General features: G+C 42.0%; 1 protein-coding gene and 1 long non-coding RNA gene across 2 annotated transcripts in view; one reads left to right on the top strand and one right to left on the bottom strand.

Moving 5' to 3' along the window:
* Positions 1-430: 430 nt before the first annotated feature.
* LOC139313020 (uncharacterized) lies at positions 431-22,516 on the bottom strand. Its single transcript, XR_011600061.1, has 4 exons — positions 22,392-22,516; positions 20,936-21,070; positions 15,283-15,411; positions 431-477 (listed from the first exon to the last, which is right to left on the bottom strand). It is a non-coding gene; the product is annotated as an uncharacterized lncRNA (long non-coding RNA).
* TMEM52B (transmembrane protein 52B) overlaps positions 22,092-22,545 on the top strand; it is a 35,156-nt gene continuing 34,702 nt past the window's right edge. Inside the window, exon 1 of the mRNA XM_070938331.1 lies at positions 22,092-22,148. Coding sequence (XP_070794432.1) covers positions 22,092-22,148 — 57 coding nt within the window. The remainder of the gene's footprint in view (positions 22,149-22,545) is intronic.

Raw genomic sequence — 22,545 nt, 5'->3', positions numbered from 1 at the left:
TGAAATCATTGACTAAGTTCAAAAAATATTTGCGTTTGCCCAAAGAAAGTGGAAAAGGGCCTACAATGTCAACGTGTACCAATTCGTATATGTGTTTTGATCGTCTGGTGCTGGTGTGGGGAATTGGGGCTGCCTTTGATTTTGCAGTTTTACAAATCTCACAGTCAAGTTGGATAGGGCAATCCTTAGTGTATATGCCTTGGGAAAAATTTTGAGTATTGTCTACAGCAACAGTATTGGCATGTGCTAAACGTCTGTGTAATAAATGGGCACAATTATCGTGTAAAGGTTCACCTATATGAGTTTGAATTTTTGTTTTCGAGGTTCATTGGTTTTGTGATGTGGGTGAAGTTGGAGAGAGGTGTGGTGTGGTACCTTCGTGGTGGGTGTCAGGGTTACGGTCGGGATGATTGTCAGGGTCAGGTCTCGATGAGGATTGAGGTAGTTGAGTCATGGATGAGGATGATGTAAAGGAATCTGGAATAAGAAAAGGTAAATCATTAATGACAGAAATATTAGCAATAATAGTGTTATAATGTTTGGATTTTATAAAACCGTGTTGATCATCAAGAAATACTTTAAAACCGATTTTACCTAATTTTGAAGTACTCAAAATATTGTGGCCAAAGGTAGGTGTATAGAGCACTTGACTAACTTCCCTTATACTGGGTATAAAGATAGATCCCTCATATTCAACTGGAAGTACCATTTGCTGCTGTAATTGAAATATTGGTTGACCCATAGGTGCGTGGTGTCACGCAGGTATTGTTGGGTGTTGGGAAAGATGCCGAATGTTTGGGAATCGGAGTTAGAATATATAGATTGTTCAGTATGTTGTCCCCTTCTGTCTTTATAATCTTTGTGTGTGGGACCCTTTCTAATGTAAAATTCAGTAGCCATGGATCTTTTAGGTTCAGTATGTTCTTTTTTTAAAAAAATTTTATTTATTTCTTTACAACAAAATATTTACTCACACACAGATCGCGACGGGAGCTTTACAGAATATATTAACTTCAGTCAAGATATACAAATAAAAAATAAAATCTATACTAACCTTATCCTTTTTTTATTCTATTATTCAACCAAGTATACCATTGGTCCCAGCATTGAAAATATACGGAGTCCTTTTGATCTCTCAAAATTTTTGTTAACCTGTCAGCTTCCGCATATTCGATAATTTTTCCCAGAATCAAATCTTCAGCCGGTAGGTCTTTCCCCTTCCAATGTTGAGCAAAACATATTCTTGCTGTGGTTGTGATATGTAATCAGACACCATATATTCGTGCCTATCTTATCTGGCCTAATATTTAATAGATAGTATTCTGGTTTCAATTGTAATTTATATCCTGTGATTTCTAATATCCACCTCTGTATAGATCTCCAAAATTTGATTGCCTTAGGGCAGGTCCACCATACATGATAATAAGTACCTATCTCCCCACACTTCCAACAATTTGGGGAGAGTCCTGGAAACATTTTGGCTAATCGAGCAGGAGGGAGATGCCATCTATACACCATCTGATACAAGTTTTCTTTGTAAGTGGTTGCCATCAGAAATTTCAATTGTTTCGTCCAAATTTCTTCCCATTTTATCAATTCAATTGAGTAACCAATATTTCTCCCCCAGGCAATCATTGAGTCTTTAACAATCTCATCCCCTATCCAATAAGTTATTAAGAATTTATAGATCTTAGATAATATTCTTTCCTCCTTTCCTAATATAATACTATCTATTTCTTGCTGAGTCATGTCTATACCACTTTTTTCCTTGTCTTTCTTATATTTAGAGCTGATCTGGACATAGGACCACCAATCCAATTTTATTCCTTGAAGCTCTAACTCAGTTCTTGTTTTTAAGCAGCCTTGGGCATCCAACAGTTCCCGATAGGATAGATGTTTTTCTGTATTATAAAGCGAACTATATGTTGTAGCTTCTAACAGGACCAACCAAGAAGGAGTCAAAAAGTAGAGTTTACCCTTAACTTTCCTCCATGTATCAATTAGAATATTCCTTACATAATGTCCTGCAAAACTCATATGTTTTTTAATCTTATCTTGCCAAAGAAAATAGTGCCAACCCTGTTGTAACCCTGAATCTTCCAGAATCAACAACCGTCTTCTCAGCAGGATCCATTCCCTTACCCAAACTAAATTTGCAGCCTGATAATAATATTCCCATTTTGGTAAGCCAAATCCCCCTCTTTCTTTCACCTCTTGAAGCATTTTAAGTTTAATTCTGGGCTTTTTATTTTGCCAGATAAATTTAAGAACACATTGATTTAACATTTGGAAAAAAGTATTGTCTAGTCTAGCTGGTGCTGTATAAAATAAATATGTCTATTTTGGGAGGATATAGGATTTTATAATCGCGATCCTACCTAATAAAGACGTCTGAAAGTTCTTCCATTTCTCTAAATCCTGTTCTGTTCGTTGGAGTAATTTCAAATAATTATCTTCTTTAATTGTTGTGCATTTGGCTGATAATATAATACCTAGATATCATAATTTATTGACAATTTGGAATCCCAAATGCACTTCTAATTCCTTCCCCTGCTTTATTGTCAAATTTTTAATAATAACCTTAGTTTTTTCCTTGTTTACTTTTAAACCTGCTACATTTCCATATTTTCCTAATTCATTAATCAAATTCGGACCCGATAAAATGGGGTCTTCCAATATAAATACTAGGTCATCAGCATATGCTTGTACCTTATATTGTTGGTTTTTAATATGCAATCCTTTTATCCCCGAATTACGCCTAATTTCCCTCAATAAAGGTTCTAATGTTAAAATAAATAGCCACAGAGAAAGCGGGCACCCCTGTCTAGTTCCTTTCTCAATGCAGATTTGTTCAGAAACATCTCCATTAATTAGAATCTTAACAGACTGCTTCGAATAAATTGAACGAATTGCCTGAATAAACCTTTCCCCAAATTGTATATGTTGTAATAAACCCACTAAAAAACTCCAACTCACTCAATCAAAGGCCTTTTGCGCATCCACAAAGACCAAAGCCAATTGTTTATCAATATGGGTTTCATAATGTTCTAAGACGTTCATAATTATTCTCATGTTATCTCTAATCTGCCTACAAGGAAGGAAACTGTTTTGATCTTCATGTATAAATTGACTTAGGAAAACTTTTAGCCTTTCTGCTAGCACTGCCGCAAATAATTTGTAATCTGCATTAAGAAGCAAAATAGGTCTATAATTCTGGATCAGGGATAAGTCACTACTTTCCTTCGGCAAGAGGGTTATTAATGCTTCTGACCAGGAATTCGGAATCTGTCCCTCCCGGATTACCCCATTAAATAGTTCTGTCATATAAGGACTTAAGACTTCCCAAAGTGCCTTGTAATATTCTATTGGGAGGCCATCTGTCTTTCCTGTTTTTTGTTTTCCCATAACCCTTTCAATTTCCCCTTTGGTTATCTCCCTGTCCAGTATTTCCCTAGACATGTCCGATATTTTGGGTAGATCAGATTCTTCTAAATATTTCTTTATTTCCTGCTCAGACTTATCCTCTTTTCTATATAGATCGGAATAAAATTCCTGCGCTATTCTTTTCTTCTCTTCTTCCCCTGTAATCCATTCACCATTCCCATCTCTCAAGTTATGAATTCTACTCCTTTCCTTTTCTTTTTTTAATCAGTATGTAAGCCATCTTCCCTGTTTATTTGCATTTTCAAATTGCCGTTGTTTCATCCACCTAATTTTTTTTTCTAAGTCCTCTTGGTCTAATAAGTTAATTTGATGTTGTACTAATTTCAAATTCATATTGAGTTCTCTATTGTTTGGGTCCTGTTGCAACATAGCCTCACTTTTGGTCAAGTCTTCTAATAATTTATCTCGTTTAGCCCTCTCCTTCTTCCGTTTCCCCGCTATATAGTTTATCACTAAACCCCGAAACACTGCTTTAGCTGTTTCCCAAACATTTAAAAAGTTCGCATCTTCCTTATTATTTTCCTGAAAGAAAAAGCCCATCTCCTTCTTTAAATAACTTAAGAATTGTTCATCTTTGAGGACCCTTACATCCATTCTCCACCTGGGCCTTGTTTTCAAGCCTCCCCATGTTATCCATAATGGATTATGGTCTGCCCACTCATTGATGCCTATTTTTACTTTCTGTGTTCCCTGCCTCAGTTCCCCCGACATCCAAACCGCATCTATCCGCGACCAAGATGAGTGCCTGGTGGAGAAATATGTGTAGTGTCTATCTTCCGGATGTTTTTCCCTCCAAATGTCTCTAAGTCCAAATTCCTCTTGAATTTGATGGCAAATAGTAGGCAATCTTTTCTTTGCTGATCTCTTTTTTCCTCCTGATTCTTTTTTCCAGATATATAATCTTTATCCTTATCATCTATGGCGTTGAAGTCCCCCACTACACAAATATGTGAGTAATCAAGTTCTACCAATTTACTATAAAGATTCTGAAAAAAAAATTTTTGATTCCCATTAGGTGTATAAATACAAACCAATATGCTTTTTTTACCACAAATTTCTACTTCAATTATCAAAAGTCTCCCTTCTTCATCTGCAAAAATTACTCTCGAGTTTATATGCTTTTGAACATAAATCGCTACTCCTCTTTTTTTAGTTTCCACTAGAGATGTATATAATTGACCCAATTTGGTATAATTCAGTAAATAAAGATGATCTCTTTTCACGTGTACTTCTTGAAGGCATATAATATTCAAACATGCTTTTATTAATTTATTAAAGATCTTTTTTCTCTTATTCTGGCTATTCAGCCCATTAATGTTAACTGACAATAGTCGAATTTCCTCCCCCATCCCTTCTCCCTTCTGTTGCCCTTACTTGCCTTCTACTTGAAGTTTCTTTTTTGTTTGTCTTGTTTCTCTCTGGTTTAGTCCCTCGATTCCTATTTCTGCCTGTATCTGCGTCTGTCCTCTTCCTTTCTTTCTCCCACCTAGCTGTTCTGGTTCCCCTCTCTCTTCCTCCTCTAATAATTCTTCCCCACTCTTCCCCTCTGACTCTTCTCCCACCTCCGCTTCTAAAGGTTCAAATGTCTTATAAAAAATTCTCTAGCATCTCTAAGGTTATCAATTCTCACTTTTTTGTCAGCCCAAGTAAATTGTAACCCTTCCAATAATAACCACCTGTATAGTACTTTGTGTTTTCTTAATTTTCTTAATTAATTAAGAAATGATAGTTTTGTCGTATTTCCCGTACCCGTCTGGGGAGTTGCTTCAGTATTATCAATTGTTTGTCCTTATATGTCACCGTTTTGTCTCTGGACTTCAAAATCACTTCTTCCCTAAGAGCTTTTTTTGATAGTCTAACATGAACCTCTGTCGGAAGTCTCTGCCTCCTAGCGTAACTTGTAAATACATGGAAAACGTTGTCTATATCTCTCAGGACATCTTTCTTAGTTATCTCCAGAATCCCAGCCAAAATATCCGTCACAATATCTCTTAAAGGCTCCCCCCGTTCTTCCACCACATTTTGTATCCTCAAGTAAAAGGCTGACCTTTCCATTTCAAGAAATATAATTTCTTCTTCCAGGGCCCTATTCACTGAGAGCTGCTCTCTTTCATTTCCATCCAGTCTCTCCTCACATCGTCCCACTCTCTTCTCCACATCTTGAACTTTACTCTCCTGTTGTGTCAACACCCCCTGAATACCTTCCAGCCTCTCGTTCAGCATTTTGATATCATTTCTAACAGCTCCCAGCTCCCCTTTAAGGTCTGACGTTAAGTCCTCTAAATTTTTGGAGATATCTTCTTGATTTTTTGTCATCACCTCATACATTGCCTACAGCATATTTTGTAGACTTAATAACGATGGAGGTTTCCCTGCAGTGGCTAAGTCCTCCAAAGATTTAGATGATGATGAAGATGATGATGTAGGTGTAGCTGGAGTAGCAACCGTTGGGAGTGTCAAAACTTTTTTCCCCGATTTTGTGGTCGTTACAATTGTTGCACTTGACATCTTGCTTATAGGGGTATTCCCGATCACTTTCAAAATATCTTAATCAGCTTTTAAGTTAGTCAATTCAGCAAATATATTATATTCCAAGTCCTTCAGGTCAAGTCTAGTCAATAAGGATAATAATCAATGGGGGTAATTCATTCAAACACGTATAATCAAGTACAAAACAGATTCAAATTTCTTCTCTCCTAAGAGCACAGTATATAGTGTAATTATACAGTTCGCCACTAGAGGGGGGTAAAGTACTGTTCCATACACACACATTCTAATGATAGAAAAGAAGGAAGAAGAGTATTTCTCTACCAAGGGATATATCTGTCCGTTCGACCACCATTCTTAATTTAATTCTTAATTTATCAGCGGGGAGGGAGGAAATAAACCATCCAACAATACTTCCCATCAATAGAGTACAAATCCAATATTTCTTTCAGTCAGCACAATTTAATAACGGCTCAAAGTTCCTGGTGTAATAAACTAGCAGCTGCTTTCCTCGTCTTAGCTCCAATTGTAAAAGGGCACTCAGAACATTCCTCCACAACCACAGCACTCACAATAGGGAGATCAAAAGGATCAAAGGTCCGTCACAATGTAGACTAATTTACATTAGAAGAGGGCTCCTTGCCCGTCTACGATCGGGTTTCCCTTCCAAAATGGGTAGTCGTCGCTTTGGGGCCGCCATTACTGGCACCGTCTTCCCAGCCTGTGACAGGAGAGATTCACCTTCGCGCATCGGATTGCCACTCCACACGCGCTCTCTACTCCTCTCCGCTTACGGCCGCCTCTCCGGGGCCACCGCCGGCACAGAAAAGCCTCCCAGACTGGAAAGTTTACAAGAAAGGGACAGGAGCGATCTCGATAACCGTCTTGCTTGACACGATGACGTAACCGGAAACGGTTCAGTATGTTCTTTGATAGTATGATTTCTTTTGTTAGTCTTGTCTGTAGGGGTGTATCCCCTTGTATCATGAGTGTGGGTGGTGTTGTCACCGTGTGGAGGATGGGAGTTGTAGGTATGATGATGTCCTCTATAGTTACAATAATTAAAATTATTTTGATATTGAGAGGGGTGTTTCTGCCAGTTTGGGTAGAATGGTTTGTGTGAAGAATGTGAAGGATGGGAATCATGTTTAGGGTAAAAAGGGTGGTCAAAAGAAGTAGGGTATGTATCAGTATGATAGAGTCTTCTATCTTCGTCTATTAATTTGGATTTGATTTCAGTGACAGTGTACATGTGGGGGGGTAAGGAGTGGAGACTATTAATGAATCCTGACCAACCAGGAATGTGTTTAATAGAATTGAAAATGATACCAATCATGGCAGTTTCAGGTACAGGATGATTGCGTTGAATCAGTTGTTTTCGCATGGATTCGAGGTGGAAAAGATGTTTGGCCATAGATGTGCCAGGTTTATATATGGTGCTATAAAAGTCACCAGCAAGAGTAGCGATAGTTGCAGGCGAGGGTTTGTTGTAATGGTTTTGTAAGTATTGCCATACTTCTTGTGCAGTAAAACCTGTAGGTATAGAATGAACAATATCACTTTCTAAAGTTGACATAAGAGTGGCATAAACATTATTGTGAAGAAAAGTTAAGTCAGATGACCAAGGTTTAGTAGGGGGAGATTCAATTATAAGAAATGTGCCTTTTCTTAAAAGATGTAAATGAGTTTCTTGTTCCCAGGTAGGGAAATTATTACCTGAGGTTTGTAATTTTTTGAAGTTTGGTGATAAAGGTAATGGGCCATGTTGTTTATAATGTTGCAAAACAGTTTCAATTTCTAAAGATAAATTTACATTAGTAGATAAAGACAAAGAATGATTAGTTTCAATATTTAAATCATTACAGTTTACAGTAATAGAAGGCTGAAATGAGTTACTGTCAGCAGAGATAGGTAATTGAATGTCGGATTGTTGATTGGAGTCGTTTGGTGTGAGAGAAGATGTTGCAGGTGATTCAACGATAGGAGGAATAATGGAGGTGGTGGTTGTAGTTTGATTCGGAAGAGCTGCTGCGACAGCATCGGCTGCTGTAGAAGGTAGGTTGGCTTTTGATGCAAAAATTGTGTGAATTTGTTGTTTGGACGGGGCATCTGTAGTGTTGGAGGCGGTAGGGGCAGTGGCGGCAAATTCGGCGATAAGGGGGGGAGTGAGGCGGCGGCTGCAAAGACTGAAAAGGATCTTTTTACATTGGAAACAATATTGGTATCAGTAGAAATATATGCAGCTGCTGCAGCTGCAGTGGTATAGATGGGGAGGTCTGCAGCGGCGGCAAAAATAGAAAAGTTCTGAAAATTTAAAAAAAATTGGGAGGATTCGAACTTGGTGCTCTGGATGAAGAAGGTAGGGAATCAGTCTGAATATCTCCAGTTGTGGGGTGGGTAGTAGGATGTATGGGGGTAAGGGGGTTGGATGAGACCTTGTGCTCTGAAGTGGTAGACGTCATTTTGTTTAAAGTGTGGTCATATAAATTGTCGGCCATTTTGTGGACCGCATGGTGGAGTGTGGGGGCAGCCATTTTGTCTGCCATTTTTGAAGCCATACTCTCAGGGAAGGTGGAAGCCATATTGGGAGCAATAAAGTCAATAGGTGGGGAGGGAGGATTTTTAATAAAATGGGTGTTTAAAAGGTCAGTCTCGGAATCTATGGGTTGAAGCAAAAAATTATCGCTTACCAGGTCTGGTGAGGTTGAAAGGGTGTTCAACAGTTCAACAGTTCTTTGAGGAGTCCAGCCTGCATTTAGCAGGCCTGTCGCATGTAAAGCTTGATATAAATGCTGTTTTGGAGAAGCTTGAGAAAATAAAAGTTGGTCTGAAGTTATAGGGTTGGAACAGACAAGGGATTCAGAAGGTTGAAGTCCTTGATGATAGTCATGAGGTGGGGTAGAATTGAGATCGGAGCAAGGTTGTTGTAAGTGTGGTTCTGTTCTTTTGGTGTTCGGGTGAAGAGAAAAAAAATTGGGTCCTTTCGTAAAGAGGTTTGTACTTGCTGCGTAGCTTCAATAGAAAGTTTTTTTAGTCTTTTGGATAATGATTGGTGCTGTTTTGTTAAGGATACGGTTAATGCATCAATCTCTTGTAAAGATAATTCGTTCAGGTTCAAGGATTCCATGTTAGGAAAAATCGTTCTATAATTTTAAAATTTACAAAAAAATTCATAGACCTGAGCAATAATTTTTCATCATCTGCTACCATTTGTCAGATATATATTGATGGCCGTGCTCATTTGGTTCTATGAGAAAGTTATTTGGTCAATACAGCTTCAGGTTCAAAAAGTTGTTTTATTATTTACAAAATATATACATGCATACAATAATGAACAAGGTGTCCTGTTGCACCTTTTACCCTAACTGTATGACTCAGATGTTGAGAGGAGAGAGAAGTTCACGTGTTGTCTTGCTGAGAGATAGATGAGAAAGAGAGAAAAAACAGGGAAGATGTCCAAGTGGTTTCTGGGTAAGAGTCCAATAAAGAGTTCATTGGCTGATATAGTCACATGTGATGTCTGTAAAGACGTAACCCTTTCCAGTCTCTGGTGCATCATAAGCAGGCAATATTCTGACATTGCCAATAGTCAATCGTTCTTTTCGTTATAAATCCATTATAAAAGCAGAATAAGTTTTGTAAATAAATGATTTCAGCATTTTAAAATGCCTTCCCTGTACCACGTCTTCCCAATTTAAGAGTCCAATTTTCTGTCTATTTCAAAATTTATTATTTTTCTCTCTTACGCCTTTCACTTCCAGTCTGGTATTTTCTCAGAATGCTTAGATACCGTTTTAACAAATAGTTAACAAATAGTTCTGAGCCAATAGTTCTAAATTCCTTGGGGAATTCATAAAATCCTCTCCCCCAGTTCCAGTCACAGTTCACCTACTTCATTCCAGCACCAGTCTTAGTTGTCCCAGCTTTGTGGCAGCCATCTTTAGGCTGCCTCTTCTCCTCACCGTGGCTGAGAGGGAAAAGAAAAGTGGCTACAAGGTGGCTTTGGTTCCTCTCAGAGCCCACATACAAGGAGATTTCAGCACAGAGAACACAGAGTCCCATTCTCTGTGTCTGATACCACCACAACATCAACCAGAAGTCATTTCGTTCTCAGGGTCATCTGCTGGTTTTCAGAGTGATACAACCCACATGGCCCTCCCTCCCCTTACATTCCCCAAAAGTTGAAAAAATCTCAAGGCGCCTAGGCACCAGGATAAAGGTTTTAAAGTAAAAGGTTACAGGCTGGGGGGGGAGGTAAGGAAGAACACAATAAACTAAGTAATACATCCAGGGTCCCCCCTTCCCCAGAAGAATGGCAGCATCATGATAGGATGGAGCCAGCAAGGGACCACCACTGTCCCAACCCTAGGTGTGTGGACAGGAGGCAGCGAGTGCACACAAGGCCTGACATGCCTGGGGACCATCTTCTCCCGCAGGCTGACTGTGTTCGGACTGCTTCCCTTTCACCCAGGATGCCAGCCCCTGCATGCTCGCCACCTCCTATGCGTACACACAGGGGGCGGGGCCAAGGCGGCTGGGCAGTCCCTCGCTGGCTCCAAAGCTGCCCCATTGATCAGATCTAAGGCCAGATGCAGGAACCAATACCCTCTGTAACTGGGGTGCACTGCTTGCTTGCATGCACAGGCCGTACTGTTTGAGTGCAGGAATGAAGCCTTCAACTGAGTGAGGAGGTACCGCAGGGCCAAGCCCCTCACACCAACATCCTGCTCGCTGGAGTTCGCTATGCCAGGGGAGGAATGAGGAATGGTTTCTGTGAGTGGCTGATTCAGATTCTGATTCCAGGACATCTTTACTGTTTGAGTGCAGGAACAAAGCCTTCAACTGAGCAAGGAGGCACTCTGGAGCCATGCCCCTCACACCCATACTGGAATGAGAGACCCCGTTGTCCCGCAGAGCCTGCCACCGCTTGAGCAGGGAGGATGAGGATGAGAAGAGCAGTGAGGTTTTGCCCTGGCTGACTGGCTGGCCAGGCACGGAGTAGCTCAGGCGGGGCTGGGTAGGGGGCTGCTCAGGTGGCTCCCGCTGCCACTGCCAGCAGCTTGGGTGTCCCAGCTGCATCTGAGCTGAAGAAAGTGGAGGTACAACAGTAGAATTGCCCTCAAAAGATCACTCCATTTCCAAGCACCCATTTGCACACAGACAACCCATTTGAATCCGTGGGACAACGGGGCCTCATTCCTCCGCTGGCATGGTGAACTCCAGCAGACTGGACATGGATGAATCGACAGATAGGCTCCATTTCTCCAATATGTGTGTGTGTGTGTGTGTGTGTGTGTGTGTGTGTGTGTGTGTGTGTGTGTGTTTCTGTTTCTATCGAGACACCTGGTCTACCCCAGCATGTGGGAGGGAGCGTACTGCATCCCTTTTGCCTTTCAACTCCAATCCAGGAGCCCTCAAGCAGTCACATTCACGACAAACCATTTTATACCAAATTTATATTTCGCTGATAAAGAAATAAAGGGAAACTAGTATAGATCTATTTCAAGCTATTTAGCTCTCATCAGCTAGCCATACCTGATCTGTCCCCGTCCCCACACACACACACACAGCCAGTCGAGGGTTAAGGAAACACTTTGGAACGCACCCAGTTCTTATCTCCGACTTGGCAGCGATAGACACACCGTCTGCCAAGTTACTTTATTTTCACAAACAGACAGATAAGATACGAACGTTCAAGAAAGTCCAAACAGAAATAATATTCCTCCCAGCAGTTCCGGACGAGGCTTTAGTGACTGTCCAAGGTTTTGCTTTGTTCGTCACAAAAGATCCTTGACCACCACTCTCTATTATATAGTCTCTGGGGTGTGGTCTCTGGGGTGTGGTCCAGTGACTCAGTTCTAATCCCTAGCACGCCTCCCAAGCTGCTGCAAACGTTTATCACGCCTTCGGAGGCGTGCGTCCAGGAATGATGTGTCATTATCACTCTGATCCGAAGCAGCTGTTTCCTCTCCCTCGGCCGGCACTTGAAACAATGCCAGAGGGGAGGGGCCTGGAGAGGGAGGCCTGGCTGACTCCTCTTCCTCATGCTCGGAGCTTTCTTCCTCCGATGGGACAGGCTCAGAGGGCGGGGCCACAACAATACCCTTATTTGGATTCGAACTTGAGCTGCCTGCATGTTAGGCAGTTGTATTAACCTCTGAGCCACAAGTTCTCCTCCCTTCATCAGCTTGAGCCAGGGGAGAGATTATGTGTTTTTCTATCGAGACACCTGGTCTACCCCAGCATGTGGGAGGGAGCGTACTGTATATATATATATATAAATCATATTCTATATATGGGATCATATGTATATATATATCCATGGTGAACTAAGTGATGCTATGACTTCTCTTTCACAGTGCTTGGAGGCTGGATCAGGGGGGTGAAATGCTCCCAGTTCAGACTGGATCACCCGATCCGGTAGTGATGGCGGCAGATGGTTCAGAGAACCGGTAGCAAAAATCTCTGCGCCCCCCCCCCCATGCCCAACTGAGCCGCACAATCATCAGAGGCTTTTTTTTTTAACTTTTCAAAGCATTTTTTCTACAACATCTTTCGATGAAAAAATGCTTTTAAAAGTTAAAAAAAAAAAGCCTCTGATGGTCGCGCGGCTCTGCTGGGACCATCAGAGGCTCTTCAAAGCATTTTTTTCTGCAACCTCTTGGCCGAAGAGGTGGTAAAAAGATGCTTTGAAAAGTCTCTGACTATCCCAGCTGAGTTCCTGATCAGCAGAGAGGCTTTTTTTTATTATTAAAGAGTTTTACAAAAAGAAATAAAAAATTTTTACAAATATTTCCCCGTCCCCCTCCCCCTTCCTTACCCCCCCCTCCAAACTTCCCAGAACAAAATACAGGGTATAATCATTAACAATCATATGCTAAACTAAGCTAATTAACTAAGGATTCCTATCCCCCCCTTCACACTTTAACTCCCCTTTTACTTAAGTAAATATAAATGTTCTTAATTTTTCTATTCATTCATAAGCTATTTGATACTTTTTAGTCCGATATTTGTTTTGAATATAATCAATCCATCTTCTCCATTCCGATATATATTTTTCTTGTGAATAGTCTTTCAAATATGCTGAAATTTTCGCCATTTCTGCCAGATTCGCTACTTTTAATGTCCATTCTTCAATAGTAGGCAAATCTTCCTTCTTCCAATATTGGGCCACCAAAAGTCTAGCTGCAGTTATTAAATTTAAAATCAATTTAGTCTCTATAACCATAAAATATGTAATGATACCCAGCAAAAACAATTGTGGAGTAAACTTTATCTTCTTTTTAAGAATATTTTGGATAATCCACCATATTTTAATCCAAAATGCTTTAACTTTTTTACAAGTCCACCATATATGATAATAAGTGGCATCATCACAATCACATCTCCAACACTTAGATTGCAAATTCGGATACATACAAGTCAACTTTTTAGGATCTAAATGCCATCTATAGAACATTTTATAAAAATTTTCTCTTAAATTTTGTGCTTGCGTAAATTTTACATTTCTAACCCATATTTTTTCCCAAGTTTCCATCATTATTGGTTCCTGAAGGTTTTGTGCCCATTTTATCATACAATCCTTAACTAATTCCATTTTTTTAAAGAGCCTCTCTGACGATCCCAGCTGAGTTCCCTGATCAGCATAGAGGCATTTTTTAAAAAGCCTCTCTGACGATCCCAGCTGAGTTCCTGATGGCAGAGAGGCTTTTCAAAGCATTAGAAAAAATGCTTTGAAAAGTTAAAAAAAAAAAAAAAGTTGGCCACGCCCACCCAGTCACATTACCCCCACCACCAAGCCATGCCCACAGAACCAGTAGTAACAAATTTTACATTTCACCCCTGGGCTGGATGGGCAGTAACGGACTGAAGCTGAACTGAAGTTTCAGCCCATTGCTGAAAGACTGAATGGCTTTGAGTTCTTTGGTCCATGGAGAATTGCCATCTCTTTTCTTGGATGGAGTACCACTGCCCCAGTGCTTCTGGGAGTTCTCCTGAACTCACAAGTCCTGCTTGAGGACCAAGTGGCACTTGTGGCCAGGAGGGCCTTTGACAACTGTGGATTGTACACGTTATGCCCTTTCCTAAACCAACAATCCCTGCTCACAATCGCTCACGCCCTAGTCATGTTCCATCCTGACTTTTGCAATGCGCTTTACATGGGGCTGCCCTTGAAAAGTAACTGGAAGCTTCAATTGGTTTCAAAATGAAGCACCCCTCAGGATTTTGTGCAGACCCAGGTATGCACATGTCTAGCTCTCCTGCAGCAGCTGCATTGGTTGTCGATTTGCTTCTGGGTATAATTCAAAGTGCTGCTTTAAAGCACTACATAGCTTGGGACCAGGTTATCTGAAGGACTGTCTCTTCCTGCTTACCCTGACCCACCAGAGGTAGGGAATGTTGCAGGTCCCCTCTCCTAAGGAAGTACATGTGGCAGGACATAGAAGAAGGGCTTTCTCCATAGTGGTTCCCTCCCTTTGGAACATCATCCCCACAGAGATTAGACTAGCCCTCATTTTGATACTCTTTCACAAGGCCCTGAAGACCTAGTTTTGCCAATGGACAAGGGGAACCCAGAGTGGGATGGACCCATCAATTGGCTTGTTTGATTGTTGTCACAAAAGGGTGGGGGTGGGGTTATTATTTTTACTGTTTTACTGTTACATATTGGGTTTCTATTTTTTTGTAAGCTGCCTGGTGAGAGTGAATGAGTGACCATATAACTTCTCTGAATAAATTAAAATAAAACCACCAACACTGAAAGGACAAACTATTTGTAAATAAACAAGAGTTCAAACCCTATTCCCTTCCAGCACTGATGATGTTATCTAGTTGGGTAATGAAACATCTGTCAACTTCAAACCGAACCTGGCAGAAACCATTTTCTTGTTCCTCAGTTGCCACACTGTGTGTGGCAACTGAGGAGAGAGAGAGAGTAAGTAAGTAAGCTTTTATTGCGGTCAGAGAGCCTTGGTAGTACAGTGATTTAAAGCACCCTGTTATTAACACAGCTGCCTGCAATTACTGCAGGTTCGAATCTTACCAGGCTCAAGGTTGACTCAGCCTTCCATCCTTTCTAAGGTAGGTTAAATGAGGACCCAGTTTGTGGGGGCAATAAGCTGACTTTGTATAAATATACAAAAGTATGAAGGCTATTGCTTAATGCATTGTAAGCCGCCCTGAGTCTCCGGAGAAGGGCGGCATATAAATCAAATTAAAAAAAAAATTAAAATAGACAAAGAAAGGGAGCATGTTTTACAAATATGGATAGATCATGGGAGAGTACACCATCTACTGCCTCAAATACAATCTGTACTGTCAATACTAGTGATCCTCTGCCGTTGGGCTTACCTCTCTCTTTTCCTGTTTTTTTCCAGCCACGACTGCAGCAAAAAATTTTGCCACCTTTAGAGTTATATTGGGGTCTGCCTCCTGGAGTAGGAAATAAAGGCTGAACATATCAGGTGAACCAGGGAATATCTGGGAAATAGGAGAAATAAGTCTTGATCTTATAACCCGGTAGTGGGGACATACGAATGTAATTTGGAACAGGGATGTACAATGGATGGATTTTACCCCCCCTCCCCCCGAAAGCCTACTGTCGAGGACATTCGAGAGGATCACATTAAATTGTGCCTTCATAAATGTGAGCCTGTGTTTGATAGAGTGTAACGCGGAGAGGTAAGGCGGAGGGTGAGACGAGGGAACAATACCAAGGGAAAACGGTGAGCATGTTCCCGATCCGTGTGCCAGATTTAGTTTTCTATCAATGTCGTCCAGCCGTTGAAAGATCAACGATTTGGCAGCATCAGGGCCTAGAATAAAAGCTTCAATGGGGGAAATTCCGATCTTCAAGAGTTTTGTATGGATATTACAGGCCCAGGGGCTATGAAAAGGGTCCCGCCATAGGCATTGGCCTAGGTAATAGCCTGGGAGTCTGGTCCACAGGGACAACCAATAGCCAATTGCATGTTTCCACAAGATTGTTGCAAGTGAGGATATGCCCAGTTCCAAACGAATTGCGGCGTTACTTACGCAGGAGGGGACTCCCATCAGACGGCGTAGGAACTGGCTGTGAACAGACTCAAGAGAAGAAATGTTGGATTGGACCCAGAGGGAGGCGCCATAGGTGATAGCAGCTATCACCTTTGCCCTGTAGACTTTTAGTGCTGAGGGGATGTGATGAGCTCCCTCAGTATGAAAAAAGTGCAGGAGGGCATGGGTGGAGATTTTAGCCTTATTACAGAGGGACTTAACCTGCGCAGGCCACTTGGTATTGGATTGAAAGAGGATACCTAGATATTGGAATCTGTGGACCTGTTCCACTGGGATGCCATCAAGGTTCCATTGATAGATTTTCCTGCTTCTTGCAAAAATCATGATTTTAGATTTAGAGTGGTTTATATGCAGTTGGTTAGCAGAGCAATAGGCAGAAAGGATTTTTAAGGCTCTAAGTAGGCCCACCCGGGAAAATGAAAGTATTGCGGCATCGTCATCGTAGGGCAGGAGCGGACATCTATAATCAGCTAATCTAGGGGCATGGATGTAGACCATGTGATCCGAAAATGCCTTTCTCCAGTCACTGATATATAAGTTGAAGAGAAAGGGTGCCAGAATACATCCCTGCCTAACCCCCTTGTTGACGGGGATAGAGAGATCCCCCTGCGGGGTAAGGCGCACTTTTGCTTCTGTTCCATCGTGCAATTGGGAGATAAGCCAAAGTAATCTTTTGTCAATACCCCAGGCGGAAAGTTTGGCCCACAGCTTAGCTCTAGGGATGCTGTCGAAGGCAGCCTTTAGGTCTATAAAGGCAACGCAGAGACGGCCCTTCCTGGGGGTGGAATATTTTACGGCAAGATGATGAAGGATTAGGGCATGGTCAATTGTAGAATGGTCATATCCGAGCAGGTCGGCCTCTTCAGCCCAGCACTCCAGTTTGGACAGGAGATAACGGGCATAGAGTTTCCCCAAAATTGAAAGAAGACTGATGTCACGGAAGTTGCCGGGATCAGAATGGGCGCCTTTCTTATGTATTGGGATAATTATGGCATCCTTCCAGAGTTTGGGGATGAGGCCCGTCTGGTTGATCGCATTAAATACCTCGGTGAGAACCGGGGTCCACCAGTCCTTATGGGCTAGAATGGCTTCAGCTGGGATGAGATCCGGGCCGGGAGCTTTTCGAAGTTTGAGTTGTCTGATTAGTTTGGCAATCATGGATGGTTCCACAGGAGGCCATCTGGGAAGGTAGTTAGGGAAAGGGCCTGAGGTCAAAGAAACTGGCACGTCGGTGTCGTAAAAGACTCGGCGTAGAAAGAGTTCCCATGTAGTGGCAGAGATGGAGTGAGTGAGCCTACTAGTTGGCCTCCTGTTTAACAGACTCCAGAAATCTCGAGGGTTGTTGGATTTCGCGGCCTCTAGTAGTGCATTCCACCTTAGCCGGTGCCAGTCTTGCTTAGCTCTTGAAAGGGCTAGCTTGTATGCCTTCTTGGCCTCGAAATAAGCAGGGGGGGGGCCGTCGATGAACCTGTTCGTTTGTGAGCAGAATATATAAATCTCATATGGTTCCTGGCTTGTTTGCACTGCGAGTTAAACCAAGGGGCTCCCTTCCTCCGGGAAACTCTACCAGGGGTGAGAGTGGGGGGCTGAAAGGAGGCTATAAGACCGCTTAAACACTCAGTGAAGGTGGTCAGTAACACACCGGGTGTAGCCTTGGTGCTGATTAAGGCTGACAAAGTATTGGCTGCTTCTTGATGATAAAAGCGTGCGTGAAAAAGGGCCAGAGACTTTGACCATTTCGGCAACATCGGGGAGCCTCTGGGATTAGAGTCTATTGAGACAGCATGAGCAGAATGGTCTTGAGGACTATATAACCGTGCAACTGTAATGAGAGGAAGGTGATCACTGAAAATCCTGTCGTCTACTTTGAAGGAGGAAATGTATGGCAAAAAGGCTCCGAAACCAAGGTATAGTCTATTATGCTGTTGCCATTTTTGGTCAAGTGGGTAAATTCCCCGGGGACATCCGGGGTACATCTGCCATTGAGGGGGAAGAGGTCTAGTTTGATGGTAAGAAGAGCTAGAGAAGTCCCCACTTTGTCAACTTTCCGATCCTTGGAGACTCTCCCTTTCAAGGTATTCAGGGGGTGGTCATCCCTAGTCGGGCCTGTCCACCAACAAGAGGCAACCAGGGTTTCCCAAGTCCCCGCAGTGTGGGCGTTTAGATCCCCCGCCAGAAGAACCAGAGAATGAGGGAATCTAAGTGTGATGGTAGTGAGAAAGTCTTCCAGACCAGCCCACAGCTCATCCAAGTCCCGGTGAAAGCCCCCAGGAGGAAGATAGACATTAAACACCAGGAGCGAGAGCTTCCCGACGGATATCAAATTTGCCTGGGCATAAGGGGCAAGGGAGTCCACAGGAGTCATGTTTGCATGCAAATCCAGGGAGATACCTGTTGCAAGGCCGCCCTTCGAACGACCACCAAGCAGTGAGGGACGGGCTGGCAGGGATATGATTTCAAAACCACATAGCGAAATATCATTAACCTCCCACGTTTCCTAAAATATGAGAATTTGAAAGTTTTTGAGGTAGTTCAAAAAGTCCGGGTCGGCTTTTTTGGATGCCCACCCTGCAATGTTCCAACTCATGATGGACCAAGGAAGAGTTGGAGAGTAGATCTTTGACTGTCATTTGAAAGCAACAGGGGACTGGGGGAAGGACCGGGGGACAGTTAGACCGAAGAAATCTGTTATCTTGCCTTGTTTATCTTGCTTAGTTTTGGGATCATTGTTAGATCTTGGAGAATTCTGGTGGGAAGCCAGATTTGGACTGAGGTTATTGTCCTGGTCTCGGTAGTGGCTTGAATGTCGTACAGATGGAATGATGGGGGAGACAACTGTATGTATTGTTGTCATCAAAAGAAATACAGCCATTATGTGACTTGGTGATAATGATAGATGGTGAAAGAGGGGGAGCCCGAGGAGTCTGAAAGGTCAAACCAGCCAGTTGTGGGGACTGAGAGTGTGGCATTTTGGGAGGCGAGATTCTCGGAGCAGAAGGGGAACAAGTGATCAGGAATAAGGGGACAAGTCCTGATAAGCCTTCAGCATCAGAGGTAGAGAGGGGTTGATTTGGGAGCGCAACATTTCTAGTCCGGAGGTCATCCTCCCGTTGTTACTGGGTTGCCAGCGAGGTTGTGGGACTGGTAGTTGAAGCCCTCAGAGGGCTACCAGGTTTCATGTGAAGGTCCTTGCACTCCGGCCCCGTCCGACGGCAAGTGTCCATGTTGATCGCTTCCTCCCAAGAGAGGATAGGTGAGTATTTATAAAGCATCTCTGAGGAAAGACTCCAAAGTGGGTCAGATGGTTGCGAAGACCACTTAAAAGCGAGGGGGTCTTAGATGAGCTGAACTTGAGAATCAAACGTTTGTGGTGGGATGTGCTAGGAAGCCATTCCATGGAAAGCAGCTCATTGTTCAGGATGTGAGAATTGGATAGAAACCTTAATGTGTCTAAAATGGTTTTACGGTCGGTCCAGTCGTACTTGTTAAAGTGAGAATGGGCCAAGTTCAGACATAAGTTGGCTGTGAGCAATTGGAGATTCACTAACGGCGTTGGTCGTGGAGGAAGATGGCTATCCGTTCGGGACAGACCCAGTGCATGTCTGGTGATTTGTGATGCTGAGACCGACTTACTGAGGGATTCCACTTTGCCCTCCAGCACTCCAACAGAGGATGTCAAAAGGGTAATAGAGTCGGCCAGACGGAGACAGAACTGTTGCAAAAGCCGGATATCCGAGGGCTGAACTGAGTCGATAGGGGACAGCAATGCAGTGAGACAGGGCAAGACAGAACTAGCATCTGATGGTGTCGGGCAATCCAGCAAAGAAGATGTGTTGCAAAGTGAGGCATCCAGGGATTCCGATTCTTCCAAAGGAGAGCTGGGCAGAGTCTCCAAAGATGTTAAGTTTTGGAAGAATTCTTCCAAAGAAGTAATTGATAAGTTTGGATCTTGGTTCAATTTCATGGTGTCAGTCTTTTTGATCTTAGGCAAGGAGCCCATTATGTTTTCGAGGGAGGTCTCCAGACTAAGGTCCCTTGGGGACAAGGAACGACAATGTTTGTGTGGACTCATATCAGGGCAGCCAGTTGATCTCTTGGTGGAGGATGTTGGGTAATAATAAGGCCCAATGCTGGTTAACATTCTGATAGTAAATTAAAGAAGACCCAGCTTATAGAGTCCCCCGGTTAAAAGCAAATTGTATGGGTAAAGCTTCAACGGAGGTCAGCCCATATACATCAAAGCATCAGAGCAGTCAAGGCAGCTCATAGGGAATATTTGCCGAGTTGTTAGCAAGCAGTATGAGTAATGAAGGCAGGACGCTGGGCCAGGCAATTAGGCCTAACAAACAAAAATATCAGAGGAATTGCAAAACCGGGCTCGTTTCCAGAGTAAAATGGGAGTTGCCGGGAGAGAGTTGGAAAATTAACTGGTATGCAATTTTGCATTAAAACTCCTCTGCAAAAATCAGGGGGTAAAGGCTAAAAGCACAGTTAAAATCGCAATAAAAGACGAAGTAAAAACTTAAAAGCTGAGCAGGAGAAGCATATATCCTACCAGTCCTCCATCTTGGCTCCACCCCTTATCTGTGTGTGTGTGTGTGTGTGTAGGCTAGAATGCCTTGCTAGGCACAACACAGAACTCTCATGGGAACCAAAGTCATCTCCACAGGTGTTGGATGTAGTCAGAGAGGAGTGCCTAAGAAACCCGCCAATTAACCTAACTGGACAATGTGACCTGTGACACTTGGGAAGGGGATCATTTACTATTTTAATTATACCAAAACCACAGGGAGCATTTATAGTTTGTTTTAATCTTAATCGTGCCGATATGATGTACCCAATAAAGAAGTCCTTTGAGGAAGATTTAAGTCTGAGAGTTTCAATTTGCTTGCACTTGTTAATCAGAACTTAGACAACACCTTCAAGAAAACAAGGACCCCACAGTTACCTGTTTGTAAACATGATAGGATCTTTCCAGTGACCTCTCTTCAAAGCTGCTAAATTATAGCCATCTTCTGGATTACTGAAATGGCCAACATGTTAGTCTGTTTGGTGCATGAATCAGTATGAGATTTGTAGATACCTGTTAAAATAAAAAAAAAAATAAAAAACCCTCTAATTGAGAATTGTTGCCGTGCTTCAGAATTCATTGGTTCTGCTTGCTGCCTTTGAAAACTATATCAGAGTAATAATTCACCAGCTTAATTGCTGATGCAACATAGTTGTAATTGAGCATAAGCAAATTTTCTGATTCAGCACTGACTTGCCTTTCACGGAACAGGTATTACATGCCCCAAAGGAAATTGTTAACTATAAACCTGATTAAAATGTGAATAATTATTGAGAAATATTTGGAGTTCTTCAATAATGGGATATAGTATATATATTTCCAGCTCAATACATGCACACATATAAGCAACAAAGCATAGCAAAAACTGCAACCATGGAAAACAGCAGGTTATTACAAGATTCTGATTAAGCAGCTTGAGGGAAAATAACTACTTTGAAAAAGAAAAAAAAACTATATTAATTATGTGAAGCCAATCACTGAAATGGCAGCAATTTATTACAGATTAACATTTTAGTACTTCATTGGAGATTGGCAGCATGGGTGACTAAGTAGATCTCATGAGAGTAGTTTCTGAGTTATTTTGCAAATATAAAAGCCTGTCCTTGAAAGAGCATTTCTTTGGTAAAAAGAATAAGGAAGAAGAAAGAGGCACTACTCTACAACCTTCATCCTAAACTAGATCTCTGTCTTCAAAGAGGAGGCAGGAGTAGAAAAGAAAAAAACTACTAGAAATAAGCAGGAACATTTTGCACTGAAGGACAATGTGATTTGGTTCCTTTTCAACTTTGTGGGTTTTCCATTCAGCTTCTGAGGTAAATATAAACAGACACTGAGAAAGCATGTATATTTTGTGAACGTCTGTAATGTCTATAAATAAAGGATACTGTACTACTTTCAGAAACATACAGATTGAAAAAGCAAAGCACTATGTCTTAAGCCTATTTCATTGTTGATTTGCTTGGTCTGCAGACTGTACATAATGAAGTTAAATAGGCAACACCACTTTTGGTAAGGAAAAGAAAAATCACATCGTATGATGAGCAAGTGTACCCAAGTGGTAACCATCTCTATTTTGGCATGTCTGGCTCAGGTAAGCTGCATTAGATCACAAAGTAACAGGATGGAAAAAGAGATGGAAAATCAAAAGGAAATGAATTCTGATTTAGGACGTACATTTGTAGCATAAAATGTTTCTTGCTCATGCTGAACAGCAAGAAAAAAAAGAGACTCAAATATCTGAGTATATGAGAATAAGAAAACAATTATGAATATTATACCAGTTCAAGAAAACAGTAACTTTAACATTGTGAGGATGAAAAAAAGAACAGCTTGCCTCCCAAAGTTCTGGATGCTGCAGGTCTTCAGGAAAAGATTGGAGAACTATTTGTCCAGGATGATAAAAAGTCTTCTGCCTTCGGCAGGGGCATGAATTAGAAGATATCCAAGGTCCCTTCCAGCCCTATGATTCTATGATTTCTATGAAAGAA

The sequence above is a fragment of the Pituophis catenifer genome, unplaced genomic scaffold (assembly GCF_029215685.1).
Source record: "Pituophis catenifer annectens isolate HBS135680 unplaced genomic scaffold, rPitCat1.0.hap2 SCAF_2, whole genome shotgun sequence".
Taxonomy (NCBI): domain Eukaryota; kingdom Metazoa; phylum Chordata; class Lepidosauria; order Squamata; family Colubridae; genus Pituophis; species Pituophis catenifer.
The sequence above is the reverse complement of the archived record's forward strand: the minus strand, read 5'-3'. Positions and strand labels throughout refer to the sequence as shown.